The 19,281-nt window shown below is 36.2% G+C and overlaps 1 protein-coding gene across 1 annotated transcript; it reads left to right on the top strand.

Moving 5' to 3' along the window:
- Nucleotides 1-272: 272 nt before the first annotated feature.
- Nucleotides 273-2,284, top strand: LOC131160754 (uncharacterized). Its single transcript, XM_058116635.1, has 2 exons — nucleotides 273-629; nucleotides 2,027-2,284. Exons 1-2 carry the CDS (start codon nucleotides 273-275, stop codon nucleotides 2,282-2,284), a joined length of 615 nt encoding a protein of 204 aa, XP_057972618.1.
- The last annotated feature ends 16,997 nt before the right edge of the window (nucleotides 2,285-19,281 follow it).

Below are 19,281 nucleotides of genomic sequence, written 5' to 3'. Positions count from 1 at the left end.
TGTTTTACTCAAAACATTAATGTTGTGATTATTTTATCGCAATGTATGTTCCTGTTTCACTACATTCGCTAGCTTCTTCTCTTCTGATCTTTAATGGGACAAATTTCTCTAACTAGAATGAACATATTTAGTTTCACTTTGGTGTTTTGGATTTGGATTTAGCTTTGCAAATAGATAAAATGGTTGCTATTACTGAAACAAGCAGTTTGGAGCAGTGAACTTTGTATAGGTCATGGGAAAGGTCTAACAGAATAAGTATTATGTTTATGCGGATGTGTCTAGCAAACAATATTAAGTCAACACCTCCTCAACTTGGAAATGCAAAGGAATATCTTAAGGCTGTGGAAGATCAGTTTCATTATGCAGACAAGTCCCTTGTAGGGAGATTAATGGCTGAACTTACTACCATGAAGTTTGATGGTAGCCGAGGAATGAACGAACATGTCCTTGATATGACTAGTCTAACTGCTATACTTAAATCTCTGGGAATGAATGTTGATGAGAGCTTCACTGTTCAATTTATTCTGAATTCTTTGCCTCCTCAATATGTGTCATTTCAGATTCACTATAACACTATTAAAGAAAAGTGGAATATGAATGAATTGGCAAGCATGTTAATTCAAGAAGAGGCAAGACTTAAATAACAATGACAACATTCAATTAATGTTACGAGACATGTAGTTGGAAGTATATGAAAGAAATCAAAGAAAGGTTTGAAGAAAGATCCATTGAAGGTAGCAGGTACTTCTTATGGAAATGAGGCTCACTACAAGGAACCTAATGGACCGAAATGTTATTTCTGTCGTGGCTATGGGCATTTAAAGAAAAGCTGCCTAAAACGTAAAGCTTGGTTCGAAAAGAAAGGTAAGGTATCAGCTTATGTATGTTTCGAATCAAATATGACACAAGTTCCTTCTAATACAAGGTGGATTGACTCTGGTTCAACTGTTCATGTTTCAAATTTGATGTAGGGATACCTTACAATCTAGAACATAAAGGAAAATGAGTACTTTATAGTCTTGGGGAATGGAAATCAAGTACCCGTTGTTGGCATTTGAACCTTCTGTTTATTTTTAGAGTCGAGTCATTGTTTAGACCTGTTTGATACCTTTTATATTCCAACTATTTCTAACAATTTAATTTCCATGTCAAGACTTGATAATAATAGTTATGGTTTGTATTTTGAACATAAAGATTTTCGTCTTATGAAAAGTGTATTGCTTGAAGTTGAGCGACAATTAGATAGAAAGGTGTAATCGTGCTTTTATGGAAATGGTTAGAAGTATGTTAAGTAACTCCTCAGTACTCATTTCATTATAGATGGAGGCCCTTAAGACAACTGTTTATGTGCTTAATTGAGTTCCCAGTAAGGTAGTTTAGAAAACTCCTTTTGAACTATGGACAAGAAGGAAATCGAGTTTAAGGCACTTTTGTGTTTGGGGTTGTCCAACGGAGGCTAGAATCTATAATCCACACGAAAAGAACTTGGATTCTTGAATTGTGAGTGGGTACTTTATTGGTTACCCAGAAAAGTATAAATGGTATAGGTTTTACTGTCCTAACCATAGTGTGAAAATTGTTTAAACCGGTAATGCCAAGTTCCTTGAGAATGGTGAAATTAGTGGGAGTGATGTATCACGTAATGTGGTCATTAAAGAAATTTGGGTTCCTATCCCGATATCTAGACCTTAACAGATATTGTTGTTCCTCCAGTTATTGAACATTATGAGAATATTAAACAATAATCTGGTGATCTGTAATAAAAATGTCACCATTGAACCAATTGTAGAACAATCACAAGAAATAACATTAAGGAGATCTCAAAGAGTAAGGAGATAATATATTTTAGATGATTATCTGGTATATCTGCAAGAATCGGAATATGATTTAGGGACTAGTAAGGATCTGGTTACATTTTCACAAGCTATTGAAAGTGATAATTCTGAAAAGTGGATCAATGCTATAAATGATGAGTTGAAATCTATGGAACAGAATAAAGTTTGGGACATTGTTGATTTGCCTGAAGGTTTTAAAACAATCGAGTGTAAATGGGTCGGTCTTGAAGACCAAACACAGCTATAATGGCAATATTGAACGATATAAAGCTAGACTTGTAGCAAAGAGTTTCACTCAAAAGAAAGGTATTGATTACAAAGAGACGTTCTCTCCTGTATCGAAAAAGGACTCTCTTAGAATCATAATGACTTTGGTGGCTTTGGTGGCTCAATTGGATTTAGAGTTACACCAAATGGATGGGAAAACTGCTTTTTTGAATGGAGTTTAGACGAAAAGGTGTATATGGATCTTCCTGAAGGTTTAATGATTAAAGGAAATGAGCATATGGTTTGCAAATTAAAGAAGTCAATTTATGGACTCAAACAAGCTTCCAGACAATGGTATTTTAAGTTTAATGATACCATTATGACCTTTGGATTTAAGGAAAATAATGTTGATCGGTGCATATATCTAAAGGTCAATGGGAGCAAGTTTATCTTCTTGATTCTGTATGTTGACGATATTTTGCTTGCCAATAATGATCTTAGTATACTGAATGATGCCAAGAGATTTCTTTCTATGAACTTTGAAATGAAAGATATGGGTGAGGCAACTTATATGATAGGAATTGAAATATTCTGTGATAGATCATGTGGATTGTTAGGGTTGTCTTAGAAGGGTTATATCAATAAAGTTCTGGAAAGATTTCAAATGGCTGACTGTAAGGCAACTCCTGCTCCTATTTGCAAAGGGGACAAGTTCAATGCAAAGGATTGTCCATAAAATGAATTAGAAAAGAAAAGAATGGAAAATATTCCTTTTGCATCTATTGTTGGAAGTTTGATGTATATGCATGCTTGTATGAGATCGGATATTAGTTTTGCAGTTGGAATGCTCGGGAGATACCAAAGTAATCTCGGAATGGAGCATTGGAAATCTGCAAAGAAGGTTTTGAGGTATTTGAAAAGAACAAGACATTATATGCTCACATATCAAAAATCAGATTAGTTGGAGCTGACTGGTTACTCCGACTCAGATTTTGTTGGATGTTTTGATAGTCGAAAGTCAACTTTGGGTTATTTGTTCCTATTAGCTGGAGGGGCAATGTCGTGGAAGAGCGCCAAACAGACTATCATAGCAACATCTACTATACAAGCTAAATTTGTGGCATGCTTTGAGGCCACAATTCATGCTTTGTGGTTACAAAACTTTATCTCATGACTTGGAATTGTCGACAGTATAGACTGGTTGCTGAGAATTTGTTGTGATAATTCAGCAGCAATCTTTTTCTCCAAGAACGACAAATATTCTAATGGCGCTAAACACATGGAGCTCAAATATTTGGCCGTTAAGGAGGAAGTTCAGAAACAAATAGTGCTTATAGAACATATAAGGACTAAACTCATGATAGAAGATCCTTTAACTAAGGGGTTGGCACTGAAGACATTTAAAGAACATGCTGATCACATGGATCTTTATTGTAATCCTTGATGTATGATTGTGGATCTTTATGTTTTGTTCTATAACATGTATACTGATATCACTAATGGTGTTTTTGAACATTGTTTCCTGTTTACCATCAATTACGTAATTATGGAGATGGATTATTATTAACAGGAATGGTCTTTGACAAAAGACATTACGGAGACATTATGGTTACTTCCTATTATGGATTATAGTTAAGTGATTTTCTAGTATTGTAGTACATGGAAGGAAAGATGTCGCTTTATTGATATTTACCGCCATGACTCATGTTAGTGAGTTATTTAATTATGATATAATGGTAATCTCACTAACATATGAATAAGCTAATGTTATGCGTACATTATAGTTATCTTTTTAATCCGTATTAATGTCATTCATATGGGCCAAGTGGGAGAATGTAAGAGTATGTCCCATATGTGTCCTATATGATAAGGGTAATGACATATGATGAGGATAATGAAAGGTCACATTTATGGGTTAACTAAAGAGTTTAGCTTTGAAAATAATGTGAGGATTAATGGCTGGAAGTGAAAAGGTTTTCCTATATATCTACTATTATGGGGAGTAGCTAATATATAGTAATCTAATGGAATGAAAAGAAAGGGATATATAGAAATTGTCCTCTCTCTACCTTTGCTCTCTTATCATCAGTCCTACTCCAATATGATCTAGTGAAGTACCGAAAGATATCAAGGTGAAGCGAGAGAAACGATTTCTTCAATTGTTCTTCCCGATTGATATATATCATGAACGATCTCGGTATGTTAATTTATAGCTTTCTTTATTTTTCTGCATCAAAGGTAATATATTTGTGAAGATCATGATAATTAAACATCCTATTTTGGTAAAATTACAATAGAATATTAGATTAAAATCTAACAATATTTCCTTACTAAATGTTCATTTAAATCCTTCAAATCTTTAACTAAGCATCAAGTAGAAGAATAATTGAGTGACATACCTGAAATTGGCCAACCATCCACATACCTAGGTAAATACTACTTCTTCGTACTCATGAAGACTATGGCTGTTACTTCAAGTCTGCATTTGCGGAATAACTGTTTGAATATTTTCCCCTGGTTTAATTGTTAATCTGTATAGAGTATGCTGAGGAAGTAAGAAATAGAATTTCAATATTTCTTTGAATATTGTGGGAACCTCGTAGATTGAGGCCTTGTAACAAACAAATAAATATATAAAATGATCCCTTGCTTGTAACATGCTCATTTACTTCGGTTTTTTTTTTCTTTTTGCCTACTGATGTCCTTACTACCACTTGCTTGCAAACTGCTCTCTTTAAGTTGCTTTATTGACTCACATCTCAAAGTGCTACCAAGTCGTGGCATCACAATTGCCAGGTTTTTTATGGTTGCCTTGTGTTTGTGTGGATTTAGCTTTAGTTTGTTGAGTTCTACAGCCTTGCTTCTTCTCATGAATATTTGATATTATTTTTTTTGGCCTTGGAGCAGAGATTACTGCATTTTGGTTGCTTATTTTTCTTTGTAGTGGACCTTTCCCTTTATTTAAATCTAATTTTTTTAAACTTGCAATATAATGATTTTACAAGAATCTTAAGTTAGACACTTGATTTTATTGTCAAAAAATTATTAGGTTAAAGTGAAAATGTTAGATGCACTTTGAACTTATCTTGCACTTTTAATAGTTTTTCATTTCTTCACCTACATCTCTCCTCCTTGTTTTCTTTGTTATGCTTGGCATAGGCATTGATGAAGGTGGTAGTTAGGTAGTTAGGGTTCATATTGGGTTGTTGGTCACTGATTGAAACCCTTGATTGATTGCAACAAATTGGCATATGCCTTCATCCATGTGGTCACCTTATTCCAAAAAGCCACATAATCCTATACATGCTCCCTCTTGTGCTAAATGGTTGTAATTGCACGTAGGCATGGAATACTCGTCATGTTCCATGACATACACGTGCAAGTAATAGTCTCTAATATGTTAGTGAATCCTTCTAATCCCTTTCTCACCTCATATCCCCTGTCTCCATTACAAAAGTAGATGCCAAATCTCCTACTATCATTGTTATTCTCAATTTATGCAATGATTTAAGGATATGCTAACAAACCTATTAAGTTCTTTAACTTCTTCATGTAAGCCTATCCATCAATGCTTTTCTTATCTCCTCCAAAATTGTAATTATTAGCAAAGCTCTAGTCCTAATAATGAAACCATTAAAAAATTTCACTCATATTATTAGTGATTGCATCACACCCATTATGAGTAGAGAAGAAAGAATGCCTTGCACCAAAATTTTGGCTATGTTTTAAGCACATTGGCTACTTCATCAAATAACTTCCCTTTTTCGCCTACTATTTACTTAAAAAAATTTTATTAGTTTCTTTGGCAATGGTAAAGAATTGATCTTGGAATATTGTACCTCTCTAGTATTTCCTAAAGTTAGCATAGAGTTGCCATGCACAACTCCTACCTTCACATATAGGAAAAGCTTTGTAATGGTAGGTACTGAACTTTGCAACCAACAACCTTATATTAAATATTATTGAGTGCCTTAAATTCAAAATAATGTGCAAATGAATGCCGCAATTGTTACCTTCTATTGGTTTGTTTGGACTGTCCATCCTTTTCCATCTAAATGCTACAATCTTCCTTTAATAGGCTTGTTGTTTGTGACTCTCATACTTTGTTTTTCTTAAGTAAAGAAGGAAGAAGGAAAAACATGAAATGGAAGCATAGCAAGAGATCGTCGATGAATGCCCTATGTTCGTTGACGAAAGGACAGCAAGGACTCATCGACGAAGGTTCTGAAATCGTCGATGAGAAAATACCGAGAGTAGGAAAATCTCAGAGTTCTGGATTCGTTAACAAAGGCATGTTATCGTTGACGAATGGTCTTCTAAGGATCGTCGATGAATCCTTGAACTCGTCGACGAAAGGGGCCTGGGTTGTGACCAGTTTTTTTGAATTTTGAATTTTTGAATGTTGGGTGGTTGGTTAAATGGAGGGAAACCTCCGAGGAACTTCTATATATGTTATTTTGAGCATATATTGAAGTAGTGAGTGATCATTTTGAGAAATGTATTGTGTACATTGTGATTTCATAGTGAAATTTGTGTGTCATTGCTTTCGTGGATGTAGGCTTTGTCGAATCATGTAAAATTGGTTGTTGTTCTTATTTTGGTTGTGTATGTGTTTACTTGTTGTTTATTTCGCTGTGCATTCTATTTATTCGATCCATATTACAATAAATTGGTATTAGAGCGATTATTGTTATGGCATCGGGACCGTCTTTTTACAAGATTTGACGTTGTCAAATTCGATGGAATCGAAAACTTCGGTTTATGGTAGAGGAGAGTGAAGGACATTCTTATGCAACAAGGAATGACTAAGGCTTTGCTTGATACTCAATCAAAAGGAATGGATGAGGCAACATTGGTAGATTTGAAAGCAAAGGCAACGTTTACAATATGCTTGTGTTTGGCCAACAAAGTTCTTTATGGGTTGATGGAGGAGGATTCTCCATCGGCTATTTGGCGAAAGTTAGAAAGTCGGTACTTGTCTAAATCCCTCAATAACAAACTTTTTCTTTAGCAGCATTTATATTGGCTTAAGATGGTTAAAGGATCAAGTCTGGATCAACACATCAATGCTTTTAACCAAATCATAAGTGATTTGATGAGAATTGATGTGAAGTTTGATGAGGATGATAAGACTTTGATGCTATTAAATTCTTTGCCCTTGACTTATACCTACGAAAATCTTGTCACCACTCTTATGTGGGGAAAAGAAAAGAAGCTCTTAATCTGGAAGAGGTACCAAGTGCCTTGTTAAATTTTCATCAAAGGTTGAAGATATGCGAAGAAGGAGAAGGACTTATGGTAAAGGGTAGTAATGAGTGAGGCAAAAGAAAGTTTAAGAATGGGTCTAGTCAGAAATCATCTCGAAAACAATCCAAGAAGAAGAAAGAAATTCGGTGTTATAAATGCGGTAAAAATGGGCATACGAAACCAAAGTGTCCGGATTGGAAGAAGGGAAATGCTAAAAAACATTAGGGGATTTCAAAAGCTATAAATGTTGTTCAAGAAGAAAATTCAGTGGATGGTGATGTTTTATTAGTTTCAGCGGGGTCAGATAATCTAATGGACTCTTGGATACTTGACTCAGCATGTTCTTATCACATGATTCTGAACAAGGAGTGGTTCAGCACTTACAGGTTAGTGAATTCTGGATCAGTTCTTATGGGTAATGATGCTTCTTGCAAGATTGTTGGCATAGGAAATGTAAAGATAAATATGTTTGATGGTGCTGTAAGAACATTGTGTAATGTAAGACATATACTTGAGTTGAGAAAAAGTTTCATATCTCTTGGCACTTTGGATTGTAATGACTTCAATTACAAATCTAAATGTGAAGTCTTGACGGTATTGAAAGATAACTGACTGTAATGAAAAGGCAGAAACTAGATGAGAATATTTACACATTGTAGGGAACTACCATTGTAGGTGGAGTTGCAACCGTGGATGCTGAATCAAATGAGACAGTCTTGTGGTATATGCACCTTGGGCATATGGGGGAACATGACATGAAGGAACTACACAAGAGGAAACTCTTGAAGGGCTTGAAATCATGTCGGTTGGACTTTTGTAGGATATATGTTCTTGGAAAACAAAACAGGGCAAAGTTCGGATCAGCTACTCACAAGAAGAAAGGTATTCTTGACTATGTGCATTCAGATGTTTGGGGCCCAGTTAGAGTTGCATCAAAGGGTGGACATGTGTATTATGTGAGTTTTATTGATGATTACTCATGGAAGGTCTAGGAATAATTCATGCATCACAAATCGGATACATTTGTAAGGTTTAAGATTTGGAAGGCTGAAGTGGAGAGCTAGACGGGGAGAAGAATCAAATACTTGAGGTCGGATAATGGGACCGAGTACACTAATTCTCAGTTTATGGAGTTTTTTGCGGAGTAGGGCATGAAGAGACATTTTACAATTCGCCGGACACCTTAACAAAATGGTGTGGCAAAACGAATGAACCAGACTCTTGCTGATAGGGCTTGGTGCATCAGGCTTAATGCAAGGCTACCGAAGAACTTTTGGGTTGAGGAAGTTAGTATGACTTGTTTTTTGATAAACCGATCACCAAGGGCAGCACTAGAGGGTAGAGTGCCAGAAGAGGTTTGGACGAGAAATGCAGTAGACTACTCCAGATTGAAGGTATTCGGGTGTTCAGCCTATGTCCATGTGTCTAGTGAGGAGAGGTATAAACTTGACCCGAAGTCTCGTTGTTACATCTTTTTGGGATATCTAAAAGGTGTGAAGGGGTTCAAGTTGTGGGACCCAGTGGCAAACAAGGTGGTGATCAGTAAGGATGTAGTCTTTAATGAGAAGGCTATGGTGAAGCGTACTTAAGAGTATGAAAAAAACAAATAGGAGCCAGAAAGTTGGGGTAGTGATGAACATGTTGTGCAGGTGGAGTTGAAAGCTCAAGGCAACGGAAATAATCATGGTCTTATGGTTGCAGGGAGCTCTACCTTGGGGAACCAGCAAGTCGACGATATTCCTATATGGAGATCTAGACGCACTATCAGACCTCCATCAAGGTAAGGATTTGAAGATTTAGTATCTTATGTTTCCCTTACTTGTTGCAATGATCTAACTACATTTCAAGAGGTAGTGTACAACCAGGAGAAAGATAGGCGGATAGGAGCAATGATTGAGGAGTTGGAATTGCTACATAAGAACAAAACTTGGGACTTGGTGGAGCTTCCAAATGGGAAGAGACTGATAGGTTGTAAATGGGTATAAAGGAAGAAGGAGACAATTTTAGAAAAGGAAGGAGATAAATTCAAGGCATAGTTGGTGGCAAAAGGATACTCACAAAAGAAGGATATAGATTATGATGAGATTTTTTCTCTAGTGGTCCGGACATACTTCTATCAGAATTGTGTTGGGGTTGGTAGCTCATTTCGATCTTCATTAGGAATAAATGGATATGAAGATGAAGTTTCTTCATGGTGACTTGGAGGAACAAATCTACATAGTACAGCCGGAGGGATTTATTGAACTGGGAAAAGAAAATTTTGTTTGCAGGTTGAAGATATCTCTTTATGGGCTGAAATAGTCTCAAAGGCAATGGTATAAATGATTTGATTCTTACATGAGCAAGATTGACTACAAAAGGTGTGAGTATAACTGTTGCGTATATGTGAATAAGCTTGAGGATGGTTCTCTTATTTTCTTGTTATTGTATGTCAATGACATGTTGATAGCTGCAAAGGATTTAACTGACGTGAATCAATTAAAAGACCTATTATATAAGGAATTTGACATAAAGGATCTTGGTTCAGCCAAGAAAATACTTGGGATGGAGATTCGTCCTGACAAAACTGCAGGGAGGTTATGGTTATCTCAAGGCGGTTATGTACAGAAGGTGTTGAAGAGGTTTAGTATGGCTGGTGAATCATTTCAAGTTGTCTACTGTAGATTGCCCAAGTTCGGATGAGAAAATCCAGGACATGTCAACGGTCCCCTATGCTAGTGCTGTGGGGAGTTTGATGTATGTCATGGTGTGTACAAGACTAGATTTGGCTCATGCAATGAGCGTGGCAAGTAAGTTTTTTTCTAATCCAGGAAGGCAACATTGGGAAGCCATCAAATGGATACTTAGATACTTACGGGGTACATCGGGATATGACATCATGTTCAACAAGCAACAGGGTTATCCTTCAGTTATGGGGTTTGTTAATACTGATTATGATGAATATATGGATGACAAAAGGTCTACAATGGGATATGTGTTTACCCTTATAGGAGGACCAGTGTGTTGGAAATCCATGGTATAGTCTTTGGTAGCATTATCCACCAATGAGGCGAAATATATGGCAGTTGTCGAAACTACAAAGGAAGCCTTATAGCTTATGGGTTTAGTCAGAGAGTTGGGGTTACAGCAAGATGGTGTTGTGCTACATTATGATAGTCAAAGTGCCATTTACTTGGTGAAAAATAAGATATACCATGCTAGAACCAAGCACATTGATGTGAGGTTTCACAGGGTTCAAGAATTGATTGCTTCGGGTGAGCTTGTGTTGGAGAAAGTTCACACATCTGAAAATGCAGTGGATATTCCGACAAAATCAGTTACTTCGGAGAAGTTCAAACATTGCTTGGACTTACTCCATGTCTCCAAGTGATGAAGGGAGACATACCCAACCAACTATTTACAAATTCAAGGTGGAGCAGTTAAACATATTTTTCGGGATTCTCCTAAAGGGCGTATAATTGCCAAGGTGGAGATTGTTTTTTGTGGCTCTTATACTTTTTTTTTCTTAAACAAAGAAGGAAGAAGGAAAAACATGAAAGGGCAGCACAGTAGGAGATCGTCGACGAATGCTTTGTGTTCAACGACGAGAGGATAGCCAGGACTCATCGACAAAGGTTCTGAAATCGTCGACGAGAAAATACCGCGAGTAGGAAAATCTCAGAGTTCTAGACTCGTCGACGAAAGCATTTTATCATTAACGAGTGGTCTTCTATAGATTGTCGATGAATCCCTGGACTCATTGACGAAAGGCATGGGCTGCGAGCAGTTTTTTTGAATTTTGAATTTTTGAACGTTGGGTGATTGAGTAAATGGAGGGAAACCTCTGAGTAACTTCTATATATGTTATTCTAGGCATATATTGAAGTAGTGAGTGATCATTTTGAGAAGTGTATTGTGTACATTGTGATTTTATAGTGAAATTTGTGTGTCATTGCTTCCATGGATGTAGGCTTTGCCAAACCATGTAAAATCTGTTGCTGTTCTTATTCTGGTTGTGTTTGCATTTACTTGTTATTTATTTTGTCATGCATTCTATTTATTCGATCCATATCACAACAAGGCTTAAGAACTAGAACCAAGAATCTGTGTTCTCACATTCAACTATTGCCCATGCAAAAGGATGTTGTGGTGTTATTTTTGTCTCTAACAACTACCAAAAGTAGCTCCCCTTTGTTAAACCTGTTCAAAGTGCAACCATTAACACTAAGCCATCTCCTACAACACTACAAACTTCTAAAGTCATTTCTTTATGCCTCAAGACATATAGACATCCTATTAAACATTGGTTTCTCCCCTTGCCTATCAAGACTTATCTTTATTCTCAAACTAAGGTTTGACTACCTTACTTCTACATAGCTCCCAAGTAGTTCATACTTCATACTACATAATCCTATAACTATAGATGACCTCCATAGCATTAGCCTTTGTCCTCACACATTGTCTTTTAATAAGCTTGACTTTGAGTTCTTTTATAGCAACATCATTAAAATCCTTGGTCTTCATATCTAGAATAGTTCCAAACCTTTATAGATAGTGTTGAGGAAGCTACTTATTGGACACTCTTCTATTTGAGTGGCCTTTGGCACAAATGTGCACCGGTTCCAAGGTCTTCATCTGAAATTCCCTTTCATATTGCATTTATGATGCCTACACCCTCCAATTACAACCATCCACACATCTTGCACTCATTCTTTGGGCATTATTTTGTATGTTTTAGTATTGAACCCCTTAGCAATATCATTGTTATCAAGTTTTGTGATGAATTACTTCATTAGTGAAGCATTGGCTCCATGGTTTTAAATAATATCCGTGACCGTTATGTGATGCCATTACTTATTAGTTTTTTGGATTATCAATACTTTTACACATTACGAAATCGGTGGGAAGAAAATCATATTTGTAGCAACTGTTATTGACTGCGATCATTGCGTAAAGGTTGTTGTGGCCATTAATAATCACTATAGGATTGTTAAGCCAACATTTTTTTCACTCTCCCCCCCCCCCCCCCCCCTCATTCTCAATATAATATGTGGCAAGAGGGGGAAAAGATTATAATGAGGATGCTAATGATAAAAAATTTACTATTTTTTTAAATACTCACAAGAGTGCATTAATTAACAATTTGAAAATACTAACTTGTTAGGAAAATATTTTATTTTGATAATATTAGTAATTTCATATTTATGTTCTATATTTTTCAACTTCAACCTTCTTTTTTTTCTAATTATTTTATATTTGTATTATTTGTATGTCTAATGTGTTTAATAGATTAAAGTAAAGTAAAATGTATTTTGTTTTATTAATTAATTTAGCACACATAAAAATTTATATCACACATAACAATGAGAAGTATAAACACACACACACATTTTCTGTTAATGGTGGTTTAAAACAAATATAAACTTCTTGCCCTTACCAAACAACTTAGTTTGTTGACCTAAAGGATTCAAATACACTACAACTCTTTCTAAGAAGGGCTAAAAGCTTAAAACATGCAAGTACATTAATATGCACAAGTTTGCGCGTGTTTGAAAAAAAATTCACGAGCGTTACTCTTGTTTTCCATTATGTAACATCTTCTATTCTTACTTCCAGTTACACCCGTTACCATTACGTTACGCTACCTGCTACTGTGATTTTTGAAAACCATGATTGGCCCACCTCAAACCATATGTTTTCATTTTGTATTTTATTGTCAAAAATAGAAAACTTTTTCTTTCTTTCTAGTGAACCATCACTTTCAAAATCTTCACCAAAATCACTAGGACACACTCTTAGGCTCAAAGGACTAGTCAAAGTTGCTATAATAACCTTTTGATTCATCCTATTTGTTGCCACTAGCCATGTTTCCCCCTTATTCCTTTGTTTCAAAACACTAACTTGCTAATCATCGACATCATCAATGAAAGAGGATGTGTCTTTTGCGTTTAATTTTATCTTCTCTTTTACTTGCCATACTTCCGCATCATCTAAAACCAATTCAATGTCCCAATGACTATGGCTTTCAAAATCACTTTATTCACTTGATAAGTGATCTGACTTTTCTTTAAGTCTTCATTCCCATTTTGCTTTTGACTCTCTCAGCTCACACTCTTATCAAGTAGAATTAGAATGTCATTATCAATAGTTTTGACATTATCTACATCATGCACTACATATAATTCTCTATATAGTATAGTGTACAACCAACAAATCAAGCATTTTTAAAATACTTTCATCATTCCATACTAGTTGTAAACCGATATTTAAGCTCATTTCTGAGGATAGACTGTATACTTTAATTATATTTTTGTAATACAATTACTTGACCATCTCTATCAACTCAAATGAACTAAGATTATCAGGATCCCCAACACACACCTTTATTTTACCCTCAACATACTCCAATTTTTTATTATTTTCCTCAAAACAACCACCATGATGGATAGCAAAGTTTACTTGTGCATCCGTCCTACATTAAATGAAATATCTAACAAGTTAGTAAATGTAGCAAGGTTTTATACAACTTGATGTAAAAAAAAAAAAAAAAGCAATTTAAACATACCACAAAAGGCAAAAGACAAGGCTCATCTGTTATCTAAGCAAAAAAGCAAAAACGTAACTTTAGAAAATAGTTGTTGCACTTTTAGACAACCTTTCCTTTATGCTGATTGATAGGATTGTTAAGCATTAGCTTGAATCTAACTAGATAAAAAGTATAAAAGAAAAATTTTAGAAGTCTTATAATTACATTCTTGTTTATTTGGAAATCAAGATATGACTTCATTTTTTTAGGAAATTAATTACATATATCCCGTCTCTCCATTTCCTTCACCCATTTTCCATTGCCCATTCTCAAAATTTTAAGAGAGAAATTTGTGAAGAAACAAAAAATATATTCTAGTAAAGGAGAAATTTGTATTATAGACTAGCCTTAAGAGGTAAAGAAGAAAGCTCAACCACAAAGGCGAAGACGTAAACACTTTTTCTTGGTTTCCCTCTAAATTGATCTATTCACAGACTATGAACTGTGCTTCTATGATTTTTTAGGCAAATGATGCTTTCACTTTTGATTTATGGATTAGGGATGTTGTGTTGCTTAGAAACCCTATGCTAGAGATAATCTTTAAAATTTGAGAACTTTATGATTAAATATGTAGAGAGGGAGAGAGAAAGAGATTAATGATCAGGAAGACATACATTTCAAAGTAGATAGAGATTAATACATTTCAAAGCAGATAGATATTAATCCATGTATTTCCATAGCATGGATCTATATAAATCACACACATAATCAACCTCAAAAGCATGGGCCAGTAGCTATTGGGCTGTGCATATTTCATATTATCACATGTACAACATTTGAGTCATTACTTACCCATGCACAAACATTTACATATTAATCTTCCCTAAGCCATTACTTACCATCACGGGCCAAATATTTCACATTTTGTGAAGGGTTGTGTGACACTACTGCACTAGGTAAAGCACTCTTGTTTAACGAGTCAACCAAAGATTACCACAGTTTACTGCAAAAACACATTCACAGCAGTTGAATTAAAAGTAAGTACAAGTAGTAAACAATATATGAAAGCAAATGGAAAGCAAGTGGTAAACATTAAAACAACATAATTCATCAACAACACCTCTATAAGTAACATATGTTTAGCGAGGGAGGCAAGTATGCTAAATACAGTTAACAAATGCTGGTGAATTTAACAAGACTAATGTACAATCACCGTTCTATAAAGAGCTTTATATGCTATTTTACCTCTAACACTAGGGAACATTGTTTAAGGAGTCATACTCCCTGTTTTACGCGAAGTCTTACACCTATTCAAAGTATAAAACCAATATTATTATCTACATGATGGTAACCCATCCCATGCACATAAGACAAGCGGTCATAGGCATGCATAATGCGTTGACCAAAAAAGTAAACCCTCTTTTGTCTAGGTATTAATCCTAAGGTTAAAGCTGCTATTACAAGTGAACATGTAGGCTTGGGACTAGAATGCTCTTTAACAAGTATTGTGAAGGTCTACTGGACATAATCTAGAAATGAAGCCAGGCTACTAACGCCCATCGCCTTATTTGTTTGGATATGGTAGAATCAAGAGATTGTCTTTTCTTCTCCTATCGTTTCTCAAATTCAACATATTCATTTTTTTTTTATCCTTATGTTTGAGAGTATAGATTTTGATTTAAAAAAAATTCAACATAATTTTCTACTAAGTTTTGTCTCAATTTACACAAGGTATACTCCCAAGTATAAGGTGAGTATTTTTTGGTGTTCTTAAACTTGATCCTTTTGGACAAAGCGAATTGTCTTGGGTTGTGAATATTTGCTGTATTGATTTAGCTGCTTCAAAAGAGAATTAGACTCCTTTAATTTGATCTGTGCCCTCTATCATATCTATGTTAGGGATTTAGGAACAATAATTACACACAAGCAAAAATAAACAAGCAGGAAATGAACACCAAGATTTATCGTGGTTCAGCCTAAACTGACCTACATCCACAGAGCCCACCAATCTCACTAAAAATTGGGAGAAAAATTACAAGGAGGAGGAGGCACCGCTCAACTTAACTCTCTCTCTCTCTTTCACACACACACACACACCTTTCTCTCTCGCCTTCAACACAATTTCACTTTGTTCCACACACCTCTTACACACACACACACACACACACACACACATCTCCTATATATAGCCATGGATGGGGTGGAATTCAAGAGTAGTTAGCTTAATTTCAACCAAGGTGAGCTGGGTTGGTGGAGGTGGCTGCCAACGTCTCCACTGGAACTCAACAATCTACCATTTGGAGACAGAGACACTATCTCAACAAGTGTATAGTTAAATGATGTGCTCACATATGTCTTCAAGAATGAAGACCAACTAAAATTAAGCACAACTTCAACTTCTCTGTAGTCACCACCTTTGTCAACATATCTGTTGGATTCTTGCTACCTTGAATTTTTTCCAGTGTCAGCACTCCGTCCTCTAATAAAGATCTGATGAAGTGAGAACAAAATCCAATGTGTTTAGTTTTGGAATAAAATGTGGAGTTCTTTTCCAGATGTATCGCACTCTAATTGTTGTTATGCAAAACATTCCTTATCTGCTTTATTCAAAGTTCTGTCAATAAACTTTAAAGCCAAATTATCTTTTTGCTGGCTTTTGTCACTGCTATGTACTCAACTTCTGTAATAGATAGGGCAAAAATCTTTTGTATCTGTGACATCTAACTAACAATTATTGTGCCAATAATGAACACATATCCGGTGGTGCTTCTATGGTGATCAACTTCACCAGCAAAATTGACATCTACATACCCTTTAATTTTCAAGTCTCCTTTTCCGAAATATAAGAATTTATTAATAGTGCCACTTAGGTACCTCAAGATCCACTTCACTGCTTCCCAGTGAGTCTTCCTTGGATTTGACATGAACTTGCTGATAGCTCCCAATACTTGGCTAATGTATGGTCTGGTAGAAACCATGGCGCAGGTGAGACTTTCGATGGCTGAGGCATAAGGTATCTTAGCCATGAAGTCCTTCTTTTCATCTGTTTGGGGAGCTTGATTCTTGGAGAGGAAAAAGTGTCCGGCCAATGGTATATTTACCGCTTTGGTGCTGCTCATGTTGAATTTTTGTAAAACATGACTAATGTACTCGAACTGAAATAACCGCAATGTTCCCTGTTGCTTGTCTCTAGAGATCCGCATTCCAGGTATCTACTTTGCTAAACCCAAGTCCTTCATGTTAAACTCCTTTGACAATTGCTGCTTCAATTTTTTTATCACTTCTATATTTGGTCCTGTGATTAGCATGTCATCGATATATAGCAACAGAATGATATAGCTATACTAATACCTCTTGAAATAGTAACAATGGTCGGCGTTGCACTTTTGAAAATCTTTCCTATGCATAAAGCAGTCAAATTTTCGGTACTATTGCTTGGGAGCTTGTTTTAGACCATGCAAGCTCTTCTTCAACCTATACACAAAGAATCCTTTTGGCTGGTGCATGTAAATCTCCTTATCTAGATAATCTTGAAGAAATGTCGTATTCACATCCAACTGCTCGAGATGTAGGCCCTTCGAGGCAACAATGCTCAAGATTGATCTAATGGTTATTAGCTTCACAACTGGCGCAAAGATGTCGGTGTAATCGATTCATTCCTTCTACTCGAAGTCTTTGATTACCAACGGGACCTTGTACCTCTTGGAGCCATCATGCTCCTCTTTGATCATGTACACTCACTTGTTGCGAAGAGCCTTCTTAACTTTGGGCAACTTAGCTAGTTCCCACATTTTGTTGGAGGTTAGGGACTTCATCTCGTCCGTCATCGCAAGCTCTCACTTGCTTGAATCTCTTGTCTGACATACTTCATCATAACATTTAGGCTCTCCTCCATCTATAAGAAGTAAATAATTCATATACCTTTTATTTGGTACATGGGACCAAGGAAATCTCCTAAGCTCTGGAGCTGGAGTAGGAGGTGGTGGTGCGATGATTTGCCCTACAAGTTCCTCCGCCTGAGGATTCTCGGCATTTTGCTACTGTTTCTCGACACCTTTTGGGACATCATCCGTGTATACATAAATTGTTTCATTCTGAACTGGTTCTGTGGGTTCTGTTATGTGTCTGTTTTTGTATATCACTTTTTTGTTAAAGATCACGTCTCTACTTCTAATCACCTTCCTGTTTTCATCGTCCTAAATGCGTTACCCATACTCATCTTCCCCGTAGTCAACGAAGGTGAATTTTTGGGACTTTGGATAAGGCTTGTTCTTGATATGATCACTAATATGCACATATGCAACACAACTGACTTTCAAATGTGAAAGTCTCACCTCTTTTCCACTCCATACTTCTTCTAGTAGACAGTGGTCTAATGGTACTGATGGACTCCTGTTAATCAAGTATGCTGTTATGTTGACTGCTTTTTCCCAGAACTGCTTTGGTAAGCTTGACTATATACGCATGCTTCTGACTATTTCAATCAACGATCTGTTCATCTACTCAGCTACACCGTTGTGCTGGGGCGTACCTGGCACAGTTCTTCCCGTCCTGATATCATGCTTATAGTATAATTTCTTGAACCTGATGTCTTCATACTCACCATCGTTGTCAGTTCTCAGCTTCTTGATTTTTAAACCTGTTTCATTTTCAACCATTGCTTTCCAAATCTTGAAAGCATCAAAGACATCTAACTTATATTTCAGAAAGTAAACTCATACCTTCCGAGAATGATCGTTAATAAATGTCATAAAGTAACTCCTTCCATCTGTGGATGAGATGATCATTGGTCCCCATACATCTGAGTGGACTAGTTCTAGTCTCTCATTCTTTGGGGTATGGGTGTATGTTAGGAAACTAACCCTCTTCTATTTCCTAAGTATGCAATCCTCGCATATGTCAATCTCTACTGATCGTAGATCACTAAGTTTTCCCTTTGAGTGCATCACACTGAGTCCTTTCTCGCTCATGTGACTGAGTCGTTGGTGCCAAATGTTGCTATCGTCATTTCTTGTAGCAATTGAAATAGACATGTAGGCATTGGAGGTCAGATAAAGGGTTTCATTTTTCTTGACTCGTGCAATTGCCAGTGCACCCTTTGATATCACCATTCATTGCCAATGAATTTTGAGGTGTATCCCTCACCTTCCAATTGTCCAACTGAGATCAAGTTCTTTCTTAGGTCTGGAATAAATCTGACGTCATTTAGCTTCCATCCGAACCCGTTTAACTTGATCTTCAAAATTACCTTGCCGGCTATGTCGCAAGGTTGATCATTGCCAAGGTATACCTTACCAAAATTACCTGGTGTATACTCCTCTAGGCAATCTCTACTGCAAGTGACATGAAATGAGGCACCAGAGTCTACGACCTAAGACTCTTGCTTGCTCTCCAAAGAGCATTGTTGACTTTTTGTGTCCGATCCCTATTTTGATGTTGACAAAGCACAAGTTTTTTATGTGTGTACTTAGCATGTGAACAGGTTCA

The sequence above is a fragment of the Malania oleifera genome, chromosome 7 (assembly GCF_029873635.1).
Source record: "Malania oleifera isolate guangnan ecotype guangnan chromosome 7, ASM2987363v1, whole genome shotgun sequence".
Lineage (NCBI taxonomy): Eukaryota > Viridiplantae > Streptophyta > Magnoliopsida > Santalales > Ximeniaceae > Malania > Malania oleifera.
The sequence above is the reverse complement of the archived record's forward strand: the minus strand, read 5'-3'. Positions and strand labels throughout refer to the sequence as shown.